Below are 20,910 nucleotides of genomic sequence, written 5' to 3' on the forward strand. Positions count from 1 at the left end.
ACATTTTTGAATGGGTTTCAATTAATGGCTTACTGGGAAATCAAGTCTGTGGTTGACATAAGCTTAAGAGATTTTCATTCTTTGTTCTACGACATAAAATATATCAGTAAACCCACTTGTGAATTTTGAAGATTTTACGTGTCTTAAAAATATGCCTAGCATTAGCTTTTTCCTTCTGGTGATTGCATTTATGCTTCAAAGATCATAAAGTTGGTGTTAATTTGTGAATATTATCTCGCCGAATAAACGTATCATAAACTTCCTACTGTTCGACACAGAGCTTATTTTTGTGCTAAACCAAAATCCAATGGAATAATTCCTAGTGTTTTTTTGTGGAGGAAAACAGAGCGATGCTAACTTCTGGACTGACTTACAATAAAACATCATCCCTGCAGCACTCTGTATGAAACACCTTTAAAGTGAGGACACAGGGTGTGACAACCAATCAACAAGAGGAAGCACATGAGAGCCAAATTTGACTTGAGACAATAACTATATCAACATACTTTTTCTTATATTAATAAAAAGCTGGATGAGCAATGCAAATTTAAAATCACTGGTTACTGGTTGTTTTCTGATCTGCTTCCTTCAGATTTTTGTTGATACAGTATCACTCATTCAGTATTTTTTTAGGATAAAAATAGTTGATGTGGTAAGTGTCTGAGGAAATTTAAAAGGTTTGAAATTTGCCTCATGTGTGCTGAGATTTGTTTCTACTTTCCCAATTGTTGATAGAGTCTGTGGCTTTACGTCATCTTCATGACATACTGGAGTTAGTGTAATTATGAGTTTCCAACCTGTTAACAGAATTTATGTCAACTACCATGTTGTGATCGTGGCTGGGAAAGTCCTTCTCTGAAAGCTCTTATGTATCTAATTTGGCACTTGAATCATACACAAGTTAAAACAAAACAAATATGGACGTCTCACATCAGCCAAAGATGAACTTGTACTTAAACCCAAATTTAACAGATGTGGTGTTTTAGAGTTTAAGGACCAGTGTGTAGGATTTTTACATCTACACTGTCTAGCCAAAAAAAGTCACACACTGTAATATTTCGTTGGACTGCCTTTAGCTTCACATTCACCATGGCATTGTTTTGATAAGCTTATGAAATGTGACAACATTTCTGCTCAGAGCTGCATTAATTTTTCACTAAGATCTTGTATTGATGATGGGAGAGTCGGACCGCTGCATAAAGTCTTCTCCAGCACATCCTAAAGACCCTTAATGGGGTTAAGGTCTGGACTCTGTGGTGGCCAATCCATGTGTCAAAATGATGTCTCATGCTCCCTCAACCACTCTTTCACAATTTGATCCCGATGAATCCTGACATTGTCATCTTGGAATATGCCCGTGCATCAGGGAAATAAAAGCATTGATGTAAAAACCTGTTCATTCAGTGTATTCAGGTAGTGAGCTGACCTCATTTTTGGGCACATAACGTTCCTGAACCTCGACCTGAGTAACTGAAGCAACCCCAGATCATAAAACTGACCCCACAGGCTTGTACGGTAGGCACTAGGCATGATGGGTACATCACTTCATCCGCCTCTCTTCTTATCCCAATGCGCCCATCACTCTGGAACAGGGTAAATCTGGACTCATCAGACCACATGACCTTTTTTCTATCGCTCCAGAGTCCAATCTTTACGCTCCCTAGCAAACTGAAGCCTTTTTTCTGATTAGCCTCACTGATAAGTGGTTTTCTTAAGGCTACACACTGTTTAATCCCAATCCCTTGAGTTCTCTTCACTGTGTACATGTGGAAATGCTCTTACTTTCACTATTAAGCATAACCATGAGTGCTACTGTTGATTTTTTAGTTTGATTTCATTAAATGTTTAAGTGATCTCCAATCATGATCATTCAAGATTTTTTTATGACCACATTTCTTCTTCGAAGATGATGGTTCACCACTATCCTTCCAGGTTTTAATAATGCAGTTCTTAACTCAGTTTTAATAATTTCATCAATCTCCTTAGTTGTTTTCTTTGCTTGACGCAGGCCAATAACTTGACCCTTCTGAAACACAGAAACATCTTTTCCACGATCACAGGATATGTCTTCTGACATGTTTGTTTAAGAAATGAGAAGCTCCTCACTGCATCAGTTAGGTTTTAAATAACTTGCTGCCAGCTGAAACGCATTAATCACTGCACTAATTATCTAATAGACGGCTCTTACCTATTTGCTTAGTTAAATCCAGGTGGTAACTTTTTTTTTGGCCAGGCAGTGTATGTTACAAACACCTCATTTCACTCTCACATTATAAATGTGTAGGAGAAACCACAACGGCTGCGAAACTCAGCCAAAACACGAAAGGCTGGATCTACAGCTCTTGTTGGGTTTGCAACATCTGTCTTGATGACGTGAACACTTGCAAGTTGTTAACATGGGAATCTTTCCTGTCTCTGCTGTCCATCCAAAATGACAGGAACACAACATGAGTATAAAGATTGAATTCAGTCTTTTCTGTCTATGACTCTATTTTCTAACGCACGTCTCCATCAGGCGTGAATTAGATAACACTGAAAAACATCGTCTTAAAGTTATCTTCCTGGCTGAGACGATCTCTCATCTGGAAAACAACAGTAATGAAATAATTAGTCTCTGCAACACTAAAACAAAGCTTTACCTGTATAACAAAGTAAAAACCACAGTTGGATATCTGGAGAATCCTGTAGATTTTTGAATTTTAACTTAAGACTGGTGGAATAATTCTGACTGCCACGATGTATGAAAGTGGTATATTCACAGAGGAGAGTGAACACAGATTATTTCTGGCTGAAACAGCAGAGCAGATGAAAAAGAAGGAAAGCTGTCTGTCACGGTTGTGAATGGATGCAGGAGGAATATGGAAAAGTCAGGTATTCCTGCGAAAGTGAATGCGATGACCAGATGAAATGCTAATGGTACTGTAGTCACCCAGGATTCAGCCGCTGTCTGTCTGTCACACTCGGGCTAAAAATAACCTCGGCCACCGACAGCGGTGAAACCCCAGCGCTGTTTACAACAGAGACCGGTCTTCTACGTTTATGAATTATTCAATTTTTTTTCATATTAAGAATGCACCCAGAGAACAAAGTGTAATGAAAGGATTTCTCCTTGGGTTTGTTCGGTGCTTGATGGAAAGGCCTCCAGGCTTCCTCACCTTGTCATATCTACATGTCAGTGATAGGACATCTCAATCACTGACAGATAACACTCTACTCACTGCAGTCTCTACTAACCGTCTGTGTGAGGTTTAAAATAAACATGCATGAATTGTTAATAGAAAAAATACTTTTGAGTTGTATAATCCATGATGTACTTTGAGCTCTGAGTCAACAGGGCTTCAGGAGAATATTTTTGTTCTACTCTGAGAATCAAAATATTCCTCTCTTTTCCATCTAAAAGCCTCCAACATCTGTTTCTGCATTTGACTGAAAACTGAAACTGTCAGAATATTACAGCATATTAAGTAAAATGAGCGTCTGCCGTTTAATATGCAGTTTTTTGGCTTTGTCATTTATCTGATCTTCGTTGCTGTGGTGCTACTACAAATGAATAAACTGTGACTCACACACACACACACACACATTTGTATGTTGTGTGAGTTATTAGCATCTTGCCTGAGTGTATCTTACTAGTTTGTAATCTACCTCAAAACGTAAAATGCCTCTGGATTAGATAATTTACTTTTCATCCTCTTCCACCATCATGGCTTTGTTTTGATTTCTAAGATATTAAGTTAGCTTTATTTTATTTTTGTCTTACTTTTACAGCACGTCAGTTACGTTTCAATCATTATTTGGCTGCTTATTGTTTGATTTTTAAATGCTACGATAATAACATGATAAGAAGTCCACAACTTGATATTAAGGCTTATTGTGATATTAAAAAGTTTCAGTAACCTGAGGTCACTGTGGTCAATAATGTTTGTTAAACTTTAAAATGTCCTGCCTCCTTTACACGTCTTTGTCACACCACCACTTTTGAGGGATAACTGCAAAAAATGTGTGTTTATGTTTGTATCCTGTGTTATATTGTGTAGAAAGACGATAGGCCAATTTATTGATCTGAAAAACAAAAAAAAAATCAAGTACCTGCCAGGCACTATTTAAAAAAACAAATATATACATGTATTGAAATAATGTCCTTTATTAAATAATAAATCTGCTTTTTGTTTGTATGAAATATGTCTTTCACTTTCAACTTTAAGTGCTTCTACTTTTCATCTTTAGTACAATAAAGTAGTCAGCCAAAACCTAAGCATGTGCAAAACATTGGCATGAATTGTCTTTAGCAATGAATGTTTGTATAATTCCAAACAAACACAAAGCAGCAACTGCAATTAAATAAAAATAATAAAATAAAATGAACGGCCATGTAATATTGCAGCAGATATTGTTACAGGACACTTGAGGACATTATCTTTGGCTTTGGGTAACACTGTTCAACATTTTTCACCATTTTCTGACATTTTATAGACCAAACAATTAATCCATTAATTGCAAAAATAATTAACAGATTAATCCATGATGAAAATAATGGTTAGTTGCAGCCCTGGTTTACCGTAAGCAAAAATTTGTCCACCCCATTCATTTCAAGGAGGGTAGATTAAATAATAGAATCATCTTTCTGTATAATGCAATACAGTTCAACATCACCACAGACTGCAGACTCCAAAATGACCATAAAGTTAAATCAACACCTCTCTAAAACTGTCGACAAAAGCTGGACATTATAACCTTCATGAAGAAGGATTTGTTGCAGGATTGAGTGAATCTGCTTTACTGAATCAGGATCACAATCCATAAAAGAGGCTCTAGTTAACATCAAACTTTAAATGATCTAATCTAATATCGACATCCACGTCACAGTCAAACACAATGTTAAAGGAAATCACGAAACTGGAGGCACAGGACTGAAACTACGGGGCCATTTTTTTGGGAGCGATGACGTAGAAAGCTTACCTCAAAGTCATATTCCCACTTGCCAACGAACTATGTGAAAGGAGAGAACATGAGAGGGGAGACACAGCTGCTGGGTGGAAAAAGCAACTCAGCTTCTGTGCTGCTGAAAATCTGACTTACAGCGCCATCTGGTGGCAGCAAACAAGTACTCGGTTTCCCACTTTGCACTACCCAAATCGTCACTGCACAGTAATCTCCTCGTGACACAGACAACAACACGATCAATCTGCATTTCATCAAAGTCATTTCCAACACGTCGGCCATCAGGAGGGAAGAACGGCCGCTTGCGATAATAACCTGGTTATGGATTATTTGGCTGCTTTGTTGAGACACAGATCCTACCTCAGCATCGTACTCAAACATCTGATTGCCCTTCATGTGGTGACACTTGAGCATGACGACGGGTCCGTTGAGACGGGAGACGTCCAGACAGAGGTCATCTGTCCTAATTTCTTTATCCGCCGTGTACGAGAACACCTGGAGACAAGATTTCACGCTCAGAAAGTCCAACATTATTCATCATTCTGCATTTGAGAAATATAAATTATGATCAAGTCTGAAAATGAAAGACTATGTGCTCATATTTATTCTCAATTTTAATTTAACATTCTATTTCTTCATGATTTATGTTGTCAGCTAGATTCAGATTAAGTGCAAGATGCTTATAGCTCTCTCTGCAGAAACTCTGACTCTTCATTTTTACAACCCCATTACAAAAAAAAGGGACATTGCATAAAATGTAAATAAAAACAGAATGCAATGATTTGTACAACGTACAAAAACAAGATATTTAATGTTTAAACTGATTAACTATTGTTTTATGTTTAGTCCAGGGTCTCTGTTGTCGTATTTTGTGCTTCATAATGCTCCACACATTTTCAATGGGAGACAGGTTTGGACTGCAAGAAGGTCAGTCTAGTGCCTTTTACTAAGCAAACATGCATTCTATTGCTGAAATAAACAGCAACGTCTCTGTAAAGGACGTCGTCTGGATGGCGGCATATGTTGCTCCAAAACCTGTATGTAACTTTCAGCATTTTTGATCACAGATTCTGGTTTTTGAATTTAGAGCTGGTAACAATCTGGATGGTCCTCCTGCTCTTTAGCCCGGAGGACACAATCATGTCCACGATTTCTGAAAACGATCTGAGATGTGGGCTCGTCAGGCCACAGCACAGTTTTCCACTCCACGTCAGTTCATCTCAGATGAGCTCAGTGCCCCTGAGAAATCTGCAGTGTTTCTGGATGTTGTTGTTTTTCACTTTGCATGGACTTAACTTGCATTTGTAGATGCAGCAACAAACTGTGTTTACTGACAACAGTTTTCCAAAGTGATCCAAAGTGATCTAGTGTCCTTTATACAATACAATGCAATGTGGGTTTGTAATGCAGTGTTTTTAATGCAGTGCTGCCTCGGTGTGCCAAAGGTCGCACTGGTTTTCTGTTTTGCTCCTTAAGCTCAGAGATTTTCGTGATTCTCTGTATCTTTATATGATGATATTGATCATAAATGGTGAAATCACTAAATTCCATGCAGGTTTGTGTTGGGTAACATTCTCAGTGGTGAACCTCACCAACTGAATAAAAGTCAGAATTATTTGCAAATAGCTGCATTCTGTTTTTATTTAGGCTTTACAGAAACTCCCAACTTTTTTGTACTTGGGGTTGTAGGTTTTCCCGTAACTACATGATTACACTGAGATCCTGTCTCATGCAGTCCAGATATACGCAATACCCCATAACAAGAGCTGCAAGAACAGAGGGAACAATGATTAGACTAAAACACAATCAAATTCTTGGCACAAACCCTCTTGAAATGCCAAAGACTTATCAATGAACCCCAGCATGGAGCCAAATCAACGATGGACTTGGCAAAAACCCCAAACTTGAATTGAAAATCTGTGGATTGCCTTTAAACTTGGCAATTCACACGCACTTTGCGTCCAACCCGATTGAGCTGAAGCTTTCTAGCAAAGACAAAATCCCAAAGCTCATGTATCCAAGATAAAAAGGCTCGACTGGTTCAATGTTAATTTAAAACAGACTTATTCTACATTGAATTTAAAGCACTTAGAAAGTATTTCTTTAAGTTTCCAGGTTGAGTTTTATCAGACTGTGTGTTTAGAGTTGTAAAAAAAAAAAAACAGAATCCAGGCTACAGCTAATGAAAATTGTATTTAAGTGTTTGTACTTTCCCCCCTCACCTGGTTTCCACCCATGCCGTGACAGTTGAAAAAGCCGACTTTCTCGTTCTCCTTTCTTCCCATGTTGTCCACACACTGGTTGGTCTCAACATTTCTGATCTACAGGCAGGAATTACAAACAAAAGAATTATTTAAATTCTCAGTTAAAATGATCAAATTCAAAGGGGCGTTATTGGCCTGGGAAACATGTTTCTATTGCCAAAGCAGGTGTAAAATGAAATAAAATAAAAATGCACATAAACACAAGAATAGCAGTTTTGTTATCAGTACACAGGCCTGTATACACAGACAACAGAAAACAAACAACACAAATAAAGTCAGAATCTTTCTGTCCTTAGATTAGCTCATTTTATGACCACTCAGTTTTCACGTTTTTATGATTTATGCCATGGTGTGGCACTGCAAGAGGGACCTGACCTTTTATAAGTTTGAAATAACCATAAAATATTTATGATTCATTTAAAGAAAAGTCATCAGAACACTATGGGATTTTAATTACGTGTCCTGTCACTTTAACACCGGAAAGATTAGTCTCATGTGTGGTCGGTGGTCCAGAGTTATGAGAATGGTTGGTATAATCCACATAATACATGTATTACTGACAGTGTTGCAGGCTGAGGGTCCAAACAGCAAAACAAATGTATTACTTTCAGTGTCAAAGAGAAACCAGTCAGATCCTGCTCAATACTTCTCATTAATAATTAATCATCTTCTCTTCTGTTGGTGTTCATTACTCTCCTCTTGTTTATTACAACTGGTATTATCCTGAGATCCTTTAACATTTCAGTCAGATTCTTTTATGATTTATTTTTTGATTTAGTTTAGATATGGGTGAAACTATTTATGTTCTAATGGACTAGTTGACTGAAAATTAAGGCAACATTCTCTGGTTCCAGGTTTATGAAAACCATCCTAAAACTGTGCAAAAACCATTTAAATTATGCAAAAACTCTAAAACTGTGCAAAAGCTGTTTAAAAACTGCAAACGACCAAGAACATACAATAATATCTCTATGATGGAACCACATTTGGCACAATGCACAAACAGCAGCTTCAGATAATGCACCTCTTTTAAGCATTTCATTTTAGCTTTTTTGTTATTATTAATATTTATCTATAAGGTGAGCGCATGTGTGCATGTGTGGAATACAAAGGAAACATTTCTGGAGATGCACAGTAATTTTCTTTGCACAGTGTGCAATGACAATAAAGGCATTTTATTCTATTCTTTTCATATATGACAGTAAACCCAATATCTTGGACAGTCTGTTCGATAAAACAAGACATTTTAAGATTTTAAATGATAGAGCATTTTTGACTATTTTCTGATATTTCAGACCAAATGATAATGTGAGAAAGTAACAGTGGCAGATTAATTTATAATTAAAATAATCATTAGTTGCAGCTCTAGTTTGACAAATATTATAACTGGTTCAGCTTCTCTTTAAGCAACATAATGACAACAGCTGCTGCTGATGTTGAAACATGATCTCAAAAGAGTTTGTTCTTTTTTTTTTTTTTTTTTTTTTTTTTTTTTAAGGTTATTTTTTTGGCATTTTTGCCTTTATTGACAGTGACAGCTGAAGGTATGACAGGAAAGGGGGGTGAAGAGACAGGGGATGACATGCAGCAAATGAGCCGCAGGCGGGATTCGAACCAGCGGCCGCTGCAGAGGACTAACAGCCTCAAGACATGGTACGCACGCCCTACTGACTGAGCTATAGGGGCGCCCCCAAAAGAGTTTGTTCTTAATGACTTGCCTGGTTAAATAAAGGGAAAATAAATAAAAATAAACCACAGCATCAGTGTCATAGAAGCTTTCTTTACATGACTTTTAAGTGACAAACAAAACTGTCAGTTATAGTTTTCTCCCAGAACTGAATCAACTGTGACTAGTGATTCGTTTCCAAACAGAGATCATGAAAAATGTATATTTATCACCACGTCTTTCTGCCAGAGTCTGACTCCGTCAGAATTTAAAGAGATAAGCTTAAACTATTAGAGCCACAACAATTAGTCCATTAATTGATTAGTTGATTGACAGATTATTATCTGACAACTATTGTGGTAATTGAATAATCCTTTTAGTGTATTTTAATGCAAATGTACCAAACATTTGCAGGCTCTAATTTTTTTTTTTAAATGAGGATTTGAAGCTTTTCTGCTAACACTTTATAATAACTATCATTAATAAATGGTAAATTGATTGAATTAATCTTATTTTACTGTTTACAGTAATGAAATTATAAGTATGTTTACTAAGTATTGGTAATGCTATAATTTAAATTCTAATCTCAGTTTGCATCTATTGTGTAGTGTGTTTATATAAAATATAGTATTTTGTTTCTGTTGTGACCCCACTGTTTAGGCTAGGGGATGACGGGTGTAACAATAATTAAGTAATAATAAGTAACCCAAGGGAAAAGGAAGAAGGGAGAACTGAGACAAAATTACAGACAAATGTTTTTGTTAATAAATCAAGTTCAAATAAAATCAAGGTCAAAATAAGTTCACATTAAACAACAAACGAATGTTAACTTAAAATACCAACAGACAACGAGTGGATTACACATGACACTGAAGATAACGAGTGTCTTTGCTAACCAAGGGGGACAGAGAAAACATAGAAGACAAGTGTCTTTGCTAGCGAGTGAGGCTAGGAAGACACAGAAGAAAACAAGCGTGTTTGCTAGGCAGTGAGGCTGGCAAGATGCATAAGATGAGTGTCTCTACTAGCCAGGGATGCTGGCAAGACACAACGAGCAGCGTAGCCTGCAACCACAGAACTAGACTCCAGACCAAAGTCTGCCAAATAGCCCTCTGGCCTCGTTCAGCTGCAAACTCCCTGCTTTCACACATCAGGCCCTGATTGCTGATTGACTGCAGCTGCTGTCAATCACTGCAGCTGTGAGGAGGGGGAGGTGCAGCACCTGTGCACAGGAGAGCTCAGAAAACACACGCTGTGGCACGGGACATTTTCATAGCCAAAGTTTGCATGCTAGTAAATTATTTTGTTGTTGTTGTTATGGTAATATTAGGTAACCATCATCAATTATCATTTCATTGTTTGTTAACAGTAAAATAACTATTAATGAATAATTTTGAAAAGAATATTCATTTGAAAGGGGATGTGATTGGTGATATTACAGGGAATGATCATTTTTACATAATTGTTCTCATTTCTATTGAAAAACATATTAAAATGATAACAGTGTGATGTTGCATGTGTCTGTACCAAACAAATTAATATGTTAAATCAGTGGAATATGATGTGTTGGACAGGACATCTGAAAACTGCAGTAAGCCATATTATGACTTTGATAAAATAAAAATAAACTGTTCAGCCCTACTGTTAACTAAAGTTAATTAACTATCTATTTACCCTTTATTAGCGATGGTTATTATGATGTGATACTGCTTTATTTTGTCACATATCACTGTAAACTGAATATCTTTGTGTTCTGGACTGTTAATCAGACAAACAAGACCTTTGAAGAAGCCACCTCGGGCTCTGGGAAGTTGCAGTGCACATTTATTTCCTATTTCCCAGACATTTAATAGGCAACGTGATTAATCTAATCCCAGATTCTCCTCATTATCTTCACTTTTAAAGCTGAATTGGAGAAGTTTTCTGACGACACAGCCTAAGTTACCTCGCAGCTTCTACTGACTTTACAGTCAACTCAGCTCTCTAATGAACTCATCCATTCACAAACTAAAGCTGAGCTGGCTCTATATGTTGCCTAAGCAACTTATTATGCCTATCATGCAGGAACAGTCCGTTCATAATTAAGTGATATAAAACCTAATGGTTCCAGCTGTTAGAGAAAGGCTGACTGTGTGTTATAGAGGATGAGAATCAGTCAGGACGAGTCTGCTTTAGAGGACGATGGGAGCCGAGGTGCTGCAGTGGCTGAAGAGACCGAGAGAACCAGCCCGTACTGCAGCACAGCACAGCAGCACCGTGGAAGAAATCCTCTCATCCTCTGCTGTATGAATGTTGGAGGATTACAAGCTCATTTCACCACCGGTTCTTCAGCTGACATTACTTTTAAATGGCCTCCGTCTATCGTACAGACAGCACTCTGCACGTCAGCGCTGCTTTACCCCATGCTGCACTGCTGTCGACACGGAGCTGTGGGCATCGAGAGGCAAATTCAGGTCACTTAAAGTCTTTTTTTTTCTGTGTGAGGGGGAGCAAACTAATGAAGGGAGCTTGAATTTCTATTATCTTGAAAACAATTAACAGTAAATTTTCACGACTTAGCTGCAAATTATCTCAGAGTTCCCACAATCCTTGTTTTAATTTATGAAGTAACTACTTTGTGACTCTAACTATTAAAGCAATTATCTGCTGAAACATGTCTCCTATTTTTTAAATTTTAAAAGAGGGGATAAATATTCAGCATAAAAAGCAAAATATACACACACCATCATTAATCTTGTCTTTAAACTATAAAAAGAAGGGTCTCAAACTCTCAAACAATGTATGCTGCTGATCGCGTTTCTTAAGAAACTTAATTTAATGAATTGATTGAACTACAGTAAATTCACTCAACTGGTCATTTCTAGTCAAAAGCCTTTAAAGCTGCAACAATCCATTGACAATTTTGTCCCGCTTTGTTTGCACGAGGGAAATGTGATTGGTTGTGGACAGATGACCACTCACTATTTAAGATGGCTTCTTATCAACAAAAAACTGTTTGCCTGATGAAGGTCTAGTACCGAAACGTCGCAAATAAATGATATATTGCAAGTTAGACAGAGCACGGGAGCCTTTTTGCAGCTTTTTGGTCAACTCGCCTCTTTCCAACACACCTGTCTTATCTAATAGATGTGCAAAGTGTTTCCTTTGCTCTTAGTCAGAAGACTTTACACTAGAGGAATGCATGTTTAAGTTCTGAAGTTTAGAAGAGTTTAATTAACTTGAATAAATAAAACATGTATATTTACATTAAGTTCATGAGAAAAGATTGATTCCATTAAACTAATGCATGCATGCAAGATCTTTTTGTGGTTTATTGACTTACATGACATTGTAGCTTATGTCGCACAGACTTTAGGGTTATAAAACATTTGAGGAAATCATAATAAGCAAAACTATCATTGTAGACACTAGCAGATCATTTCTATTGCAGAGTTCAAAGGGTTAAAATTCCTTTTTGTACACGAGCCACATCTCACCTGCCCAGAATTGATAACATAACTGTGTAAACATGTGACTGGGATCAATTCTGACTGCACGAACGTTCCCTTGTTGGTTCATCGTTCAATACATGCAGCTGGGGCCTTTTGTTTTTATCTTGTTTTGTTCAGCTTTTACTGGATCCTGAGATTTTCTGATTTGTCTGGCGGCGATATCGTCTTTCAGCAAACACAACCCGAAGAAGCTGCAGCACAAGGACATATCTGACTGAATGCAGAAGGAGGGAGGGAAGCAGTGTGTCTGCTGCATTATGGGAGATCAGAGTGGAGGAAGCTCATACTTCACCAAGTGAGTAGTATCTTCTCGGGATCTGGGAGTCTGGGTAGACGTTCTCTAGATACCAGGAGAACGGTTTGCACTGCAAGGCCTCACGGAGGGCTTTGCGGGAAGAGACGTCGCCGTAGTCCACCCGCATCACGCCTGCAGACAAAGACAAAAAAATCAAATACATGTATCAATAGACCTCATGCAAGCAACCGCTTACAAACAAATTTTCCTCTTATTTTGTTCTTATCCATCAACTGATTGCGATTGTGATTCACCAATGTTTTTTTCTCTTAGGTAAGAGAAAATACGAGAGCAGTCTTACCAAGATAAGAGAAAAACATCTTGTTTTCACAGTCCACTAATTGTTTGTCCAACACAAGGAATCACAAGTCCAAAGAATATCTCAATTATTACTTAAAATGATAGGAATGATTTTTTTTATATATAATACCTGGGTATGATTAAAATATTGATAGTTCTAGCATAAAAAAGTGTTTTACCTCGGGGGATGTCTTTCCCACGTCTATTTCCTGTTTCACAAATTTGCAGCTTTGATCTATTTTAAATCATCTTCTGTTTAATAGTTTAGGGTTAGGGTTTTAGATTGTTGATGAGACAAAACAAGTAATTTAAAGACATCTATGGAGCCTAAAAACTGACATACTGCAATCAGAAAAGTCAAAAATAACACTAAATTTATAATTTAATGAATGATACAGTTAAATATTAAAAAAAAACAATTTGTTATAATAAATTAAATTTATTTAACTCTTAGAAAAGGTTGCACCAACAAAGATCAATTTAATCTATGATTATTTCCAATCAGAGTTTAGCAAAACTAGGTTTAAAATGCGTAAATCCAGATTTAAAATTAAGCAAAACTCTGTGGCACAATTATATACTAGTCTCAGTTAAGAAAATCCAAGTTTAGTTACACACACCAACATTAAATAGGCATGATGATGATTGTTTACCCAAATTAAAATAAATGAAAAAGAAAATCTGAGTGCTGAATGCTGCATTGTTTTCTACCTAACAAAATAAATGAATATATAGATTGTTTTTTTTTAAATACTAGATTGTGTGCTAGCTAGCTAAAAAAAAAAAGAAATTTTTTTTTACTTATTTTACTGTCATCTAAAAAATGTGTTTGTCTAGTTAGTCTACTCATAATGGCTCAGCAGAGAATTATTTTGCTCAATCCATCTCAAAAAGGCAGTTATTTTAAAAGTTAATCCCCTTGACAGGTTTTAATTGGAGTTTCAAGATTCGGTGCAGCAGAATTTAATTAAATTAAATTCAAACTCCTTCATTCTCTCACTTCAGTTACTTAGTGACTCTGAATATGAGCTTTTCACTGCTGCTGAAGTTCTTCTTGCAGCCTTTTTTCACCGTGTCTCTTCAGTTCTTGGACATGCGAGTGTTTGCACGCAGCACGATACCTATCCTCATACAGTGTTTTATATTGTTTAGGTTGTGTTACCTGTGCTAAAAACAAACAAATGGCCACAGCCCTCCAGTTTATTATCAAGTGGGATTCATCATTTAGCTCAGCTGGGTAAGAGCAGATTTGGGTGGTTAAGAGAAGAAAAAAAAAAAAAGAAAAGTCAGCTTCAGATGTACCAAATGCTCTTAACAGAAAATACTGGAAGCAATTTAAGAGAATGCTGCTGCATGAGGCCCATTAAACATCATCAGTCAGTATTTACATGTTTTGATCTGTTTTCTTGCACCACCAAGATTAAACACCAGAGGGACCCTTTATAAAAAAAAAAAAAAAAACACCTAACAACCCTCACCTGAAAATCTGGGCCATGTGGGTGGTCACGGAAGGATTTTCTATTTATTAATGCATGAAATCCTAATTCTGCAAAGAGGGCATGTGAGGATACTGAGTCAAATCCCATTTAGACACACATTTACACGCAAAAGGTGAGGCACCTCTTTCAGAAATGCACAAATGCAACAATTGCTGGAATATTGCGTGCTACGATGATTTTTATTTTAGCCAAATGGGAGCTGCATAATGTATCAGCCTCGATGCAACTGGAAGACTGAGGAAAGATTAGACAGCGACTGGGCACAGACACTTACAAACACATTAGGCAGATGGTTTCTCCCCAGAGTGCCTCGTAGCTCGCATGTAGAAAGATCCATTGGGGTAATTTATCATGAAAGAGCATGATTGCAATGAGGGAAAATGGAATACAATTTTCAAAAACCAGCCAACATGTAAGGACTTAACAGCGCTAATTATCCATCAAACACGAGGCAGACAATGCAAACGGCACCTTCTGTAATACCAACGTCTTCTTACACTTGTGTGAAATAGAAATTTAAAGTTGGCAGATAAAAGCTTTTCCACTTTTCTTGCCCTGGCTCTCCATTTCCCCTCCATCTCTCCCTCTGTAGGGTCTGAGCATCACATGTTGCAGATGATGAATAGCCTCTTTGATCTTGAAATCACCAGCGCAAGAGGAGGGGGGACGCAGAGGGAGACGCACTTTTAATAGGATCACTAGATGCCACTCCCAAACTCAGCCCGAGCAGCATACTGTGCTCCTCTGTGCCAATAAGTGAGGTCTGGCAGCAGCGTGGCCCAGATCATTCTCCCTAATGTCCTGGAGGAACAGACAGTCATTGTGGGGCCACGATACGCAGAAAGACTCATCCATCACACAACCCCCGGCTTCGTCTGCACACCTGCCTTCTGCAGAATCCTGCCTGCTCTCCTGACTGAGTGGAGAAGGTCACAATTTGTGCCTTAAGATTGGCAGATTACGGATGATCCCCTATAGGTTGGCTGGCATCTAAAACACTTAACCAGAGATTTCCCGGACACCGCCGTCTGCTAAAGGGTAATCACATTACTACGTCGACAGATGGAGGGGGTTCTCATCTCTCAATCTGCACGGTTCTATTGTTCTAGTTTGTCTGTGTGCGTTTGAGCTCTGCTGGAGATCATCTTTGATACACTTCTGAACTCGAGTTCAGAGGAACGTGTCTGAAAGCAGGAAATAATTAATCCCGGTTTGCAGACGACAAACGCAACATTAAATTTCAATGTAAGGCAGAGTAAAAGGAGAAATTCTTAAATGAGCAAGATAAAGTGGCATGCATGAGAATGAAAGAATAAAAGAGGCTAGGCAAGTCTTCCTTTTTCAAACCAATTTGCTAAATGTAATATCAGGGGGCACACAAGCAGTACGGAGCCGCCTGTTCACGAGGATTGTTCATATCTGCTTTTGAACAGCACGGCACACAATGAATAAAACATCTATTAAAATTCTGCCTGAACTATATATTCCTGAAAACTTTTAAGAATTCATGCCATTTGAGCGCAACATATGATTCTACTAGACTGGGGCAGCTCTGTACCAAGGTTATCATTGTTACGGGTAGAATATGCAGGATTTGTCAGCTGCTGTTTGTAAATGCACCAGGAAGAAGCTTGATTGTTGACTGTCATTCCAAGGTCGTCAAATAGCAATGCTTTGGGTTGGTAAAGCAAAAATAATGAGAGAATCAGAAAGAACAGGCAGGAGACTGCAGGGTCTCTGCTCAGGCTCGCTTGCCCAGGGCAAGTAAAATGGCATGTCAGGCTAGTAACTTGCCCGAGTGGTAAGAAAGAATAACTATAAAACTATTCTGATAATCACAGAAGATAATCAACAGCTGTTTTCAGCCCCCTCAAATATGGAGATCCTCTGCTTTTCTCTGTTTATTATCACATTAAACCGAATGTCTTTGCGTTTTGGATTGACAAACTTGACATCACGTTTGACTTTTTCACTATTTTCTGACATCTTATAGGCGCTGAAGCCCAAGATTAAACATGACAATTAACTTTAGTATTTGTTTTATTTATTAGCTGGTATCAAGTAACAATTTGCTCAGGGGTGAGTGGAAAAAAACATTAATCTTGAACCCTGCAGACATGACACCCCCACAGACTTATAGCAGGTCTTCAGTGATGGTTGAGATGGATTATTATCATGAGACGTTCTTTTGAAAATCCTACATGTCATGTCTTTCACTAAAACTAAAAAATATTTTATTTAACTGAAATAAAACAGAAAAATTCCACTTGTGGAAAAAATTAAAACTAACTGAAATGATATTGTGTGCTTACAAAACTAACTAAAATAAAATAAAAACATAAAGAAAAGGTCTTTAGTTTTAGTCTTTGTTAATTTGGTCAAATTTATCAACACAACAAACGTGAGGAGGCAGTGGTGCATGTGATTATTGAGACTGGGATGTCAACATGAATGAGTTAATTACCAAATTGTTGTGTTTGCATTGTAATATCTATTCTGAACCTCTTAAATCTCCCCCCCCTCCACCCCATTATAATAAAAACAACTAATGAAAGTGAACTAAAACTAAACATTTTTAACAACAAATCCACTCTGCAAACTAACTGAGGCTAAAGTGAACTGATAATAAAAAATAAAAATGAAACTCTGCTCTGTACCTGGTGATATGATATAGAAGAAGTCTTTGAAATCGTCCATCCAGACTTCAGCCAGGCGCCTGTTGTTCTTGTTGATGACTTGGCCCGTTCCTCCGGGGAAGCTGTATGGGGTGGCCTTCCGGAAAACGTGGCCCACGTGCGAACAAGTCACGATTTCCAACGAGCCGCCGCACTGCCAGATCTGCAGACACATACAGAGAATGTAGATTTATATAATATGTGGCATGAAAGCAGGCGAATACGGTCAATACAAAACAGATACAACACTGGGTGAATGCCAGTTCCCTTATTTGATCATTCCTCATTTCTCGATGCTCAGGTAAAACCAGAAATCGATCAAATCTGTCATTAATAAGGACATTACAATGCTCTTAATTCTGCAAGCAAGGATGCTTCCAGGTGGAGGCTTAAAGGGTTCGGATTATTTGAAGTGGGGTTGAACGAGGTACTTATTGATTGTCAGTGTATTACCTACAGTAGAGGCCAGTCAAACACCCTCAGTGTGGAGAAGCAGAGGAAGCAATGAACTGCAGTGGACAGGGTCAGCAACAAAAAAAAAAAAAAAAGGACACCTAAGAAAATCAATATTCATTTAAAGTGAATGCAATATTGAGAATGTTTTCACCGCTTTACCTTGTAACCAGACAAACTTTTCTAGTGGGAAACCGCCGTTATTTAAGCCAAGACTCCACTGGCAATATCAGTAAATTTACCGTGCAGAACATGGGAGTTCAGCACTAACCTTTTAAAACACAGAAGTCGCAAACAAGTTCACACATCAAGGCAGCTGGAGACCAGTGACTCCTGTGTCCTGTGAGGTAAAATTACTGATTTTGCCCGTGGAGTTAAAGCTTAAATGGGAAAAGAGCGGTATTTTGCAGCAAGGTGAAGCGGTGGAAATATTCTATATAGAGCACACACTTAAACTGATATTGACTTTTTTAGGTGGATAAAATACAGTTGTTGTTCCTGTCCACAGCAGTTCATTACTTAGCTTCCTGTGCAGGAGCTCCTCTCTGATCCTCCAAACTGAGGGCGGTTTGGCCGCCATCTTCTGCAGGTAATACCCTGACTATAGATCAGGACCTCATACAAACTATCTCCTTCAACAAGAAACAAAAGACCTGCCTCTCGACATGTACTTTACAGGAAATCTGTTTTGTTTTCTAGCTCAGGAAATAGTGGACGTTTTAACAAAAACAAATCATAAATTTAGAGTCACTCATTTCCCTTTAAAATGCGTCTTATATTACACAGGAGAACAGGAAGGTATTAAGACCTGGACTTTATTTAGGACGTTTCCCCCTCGTCACCGCTGCTTGTTATCTTTCAGGAATAAACATGTCATTTCCATTTCCATGTGAAGCTGCACATCAATCACCGTGTGATGGGCAGAAAGCACGCTTTGATGTGAGAAATAGTAATTGCATCCTTTCTTCTTTTCCCCCCTTAAAACAGTAAAAATAGGAAAGTATTTAAAAACGTTACGTGACATTATAATCGTAATGTGGCAGAGAATTATTAAATAAACTTGCTCCATAGCCTCTATGTACATACAAAAGAAACTGTAGAGCTTCAAGTGGCAAATTTAAAGTTCTATTCCGTAAAACATGTTTAAACAGATACCTTTTCTGTCTGTCATGGATGACAGACAGTTGCTTTTCCTGAGGTTTCTATCATTTTTCCTCGTTTTTTTAAGTTCTGAACTGAGGGTCTAAAGATAGAGGGTGTCGCATGTTGTACAGATTGTGCAGCCCCTTGAAGCAATTTTGTGATATCAGGCTACATAAATAAAATCGACTTTACTTGACATGATTAAATTCAGACAGTTTTTCACCTTGACATGACAACATGGCAGCACGTTGATGTCAATCATTCGTTTCCTCATTTTGGCGAAACCATTAATCTTTCTTTCAGTTAAAAGGAAACATTAAACGAGAAATCTGTCATATATTTACTGTAATAAATCATAAAATTACCATGATATGACATCACAGATTAAATTGAAATACTGAATTTCTATTCCAGCCTGTTTACTCATTTCACATTAATTAAAGTTTAAATGAATGCAGAATGTCTGCCGAATGAGGCGAAGAAGTTTTTAACAGTTAAATTGAGCGATATGTTAATGGAGTCTGGCAGGCAGTGAGACAGACAGTCACTGAACTCAAACTCAAGAGTGTGTATTTTCAGAGCAGCGGGCTTTTGTTTACAGGATAACAGGTTTAACAGACAAATGACAAAAGTTATAAACAGCTGATCAACTTACAGTGGAGGATTGATCCACCCTTGTTTTTGTCAAATTATAATGTTGCATTTGTTTTGTGCTCCTGCTGCCTGAGCTTCCTCAAGTCTGGTGAGGAGGGTGCAGGAGGAAACAACTCACTTCAACCATATTTGAACTTTAGTACTCATTTTAGAGCTACCAAATCCTGGTTAATTCAGCCAAAAAACCTATACATGTCTAGTTTTTAAATGTAATGTCTTTAAATGTGTGTGTTTTTTGTATCTTGCTGTACTCAGTTTTTATTTAGCTTCAGGATATCTTGCTGAATTCAGTTTACCACCTTTTTACCTTTGATTGCTGGTAGTAACAGTAGTGTTGTTAGTATTACTGGTATCTCAATTACAACTACTGCTATTATTAGAATTATTACAAATGTTGTCAGTATTATCACCACTACTGCTACCATTATTATTTCTTTGAATCTTGAAAAATGAAAATTGCATTGTGTGACTGCATGTCCTCCTTCCTCGAGCCTCCCTTTCTCTCCCTCCCTCCCTCCCTCTTTCGAATGATCCCCACCCACAAGATGGATGGAGGCCCGGATCCGCTTGAGGTTTCCACCTCTTAAGTCAAAGGTTTTTTTTTTTCCTTTCGACACAGTTACTTCAGTGCTTGCTCTTTATAAAGTGTACGATCCAGACCTGCTCTATTTGAAAATTCCCTGAGATGTGGCAATATAAAAATAAAACTGGACTAAACTGCATCATGCATTGTCTAGATATACTTTATCTGTCCCCGTCAAATAAACTTAAATTATAAATAAAAAAATAAATAACTTCGGGAGGTAAGGACATCTCATTTCACTAAACGTACTTTTCCTTTGCATCTTTTCCTTGAATCCCTCCCTTGAATCTTAAGTAGAAGTGATTAAAGGAAAAGATGCAGGTGAGGGAAACGCGGATACATTAAAGGGAGATTGCAGCTTAACAATCGACATCAACTGACACGATAACATCATGATAGCATCCTCCCCCCAGGTCTGTCACTCACTCTAAAAGACATTTCCAGGTTTTCTCCTCCCCAGATATCCATCCCTGGATCGTAGCTTCCTATTTCTTCAAAGTATGTTTTGTCTATAGAGAATAATCCTCCTGCCATGGTGGGAGTCCTGCAAGAAACAAATAAACAATTAAAATAAAAGGCAGTGCTGAATTTATTAACATCTGTAACTCAGAGGAATATTCAGGGTATAATAAAAGACCAATTTGTTTGACAATTTGAAACAAAGCCTTAGAGGGGTAATTACTTCTATCTTTTAATTCATTTTATGTCAACGTCTCGCCCTTAATTAAGGATATTGTTTGTTTCCTGGAGTGATTTGCATAGGGATGACAAATTGTGCCTCATTTTGTGAAGCCACAAAAAAGGCAACTGAGAGCAGAGATTCTATTTTTCAATTTTTTTTAAATTAAAAGAGCTCACAAATACTTTGATACAAACTGCTTCCTAAATAGCATCCTGACTGTTGTGTTTGTGCTTTTTTTTTTTTTTAAGTCTGAGGGATCCACAG

The 20,910-nt window shown here is 37.7% G+C and overlaps 1 protein-coding gene across 2 annotated transcripts in view; it reads right to left on the reverse strand.

Moving 5' to 3' along the window:
• galnt13 (polypeptide N-acetylgalactosaminyltransferase 13) overlaps nt 1–20,910 on the reverse strand; it is a 66,091-nt gene that overhangs the window by 11,626 nt on the left and 33,555 nt on the right. Inside the window, exons 7-12 of one of the 2 annotated variants that reach the window (XM_084725249.1) lie at nt 20,391–20,508; nt 17,114–17,294; nt 12,650–12,789; nt 7,164–7,262; nt 5,302–5,436; nt 4,960–4,989 (exon numbers count right to left, since the gene is read on the reverse strand). In XM_084725249.1, coding sequence (XP_084581375.1) covers nt 4,960–4,989; nt 5,302–5,436; nt 7,164–7,262; nt 12,650–12,789; nt 17,114–17,294; nt 20,391–20,508 — 703 coding nt within the window. The remainder of the gene's footprint in view (nt 1–4,959; nt 4,990–5,301; nt 5,437–7,163; nt 7,263–12,649; nt 12,790–17,113; nt 17,295–20,390; nt 20,509–20,910) is intronic. The other variant, XM_084725250.1, reaches the window with a different exon arrangement.

Source organism: Lutjanus erythropterus, chromosome 8 (assembly GCF_056507025.1).
Source record: "Lutjanus erythropterus isolate fLutEry1 chromosome 8, fLutEry1.hap2, whole genome shotgun sequence".
NCBI lineage: Eukaryota > Metazoa > Chordata > Actinopteri > Lutjaniformes > Lutjanidae > Lutjanus > Lutjanus erythropterus.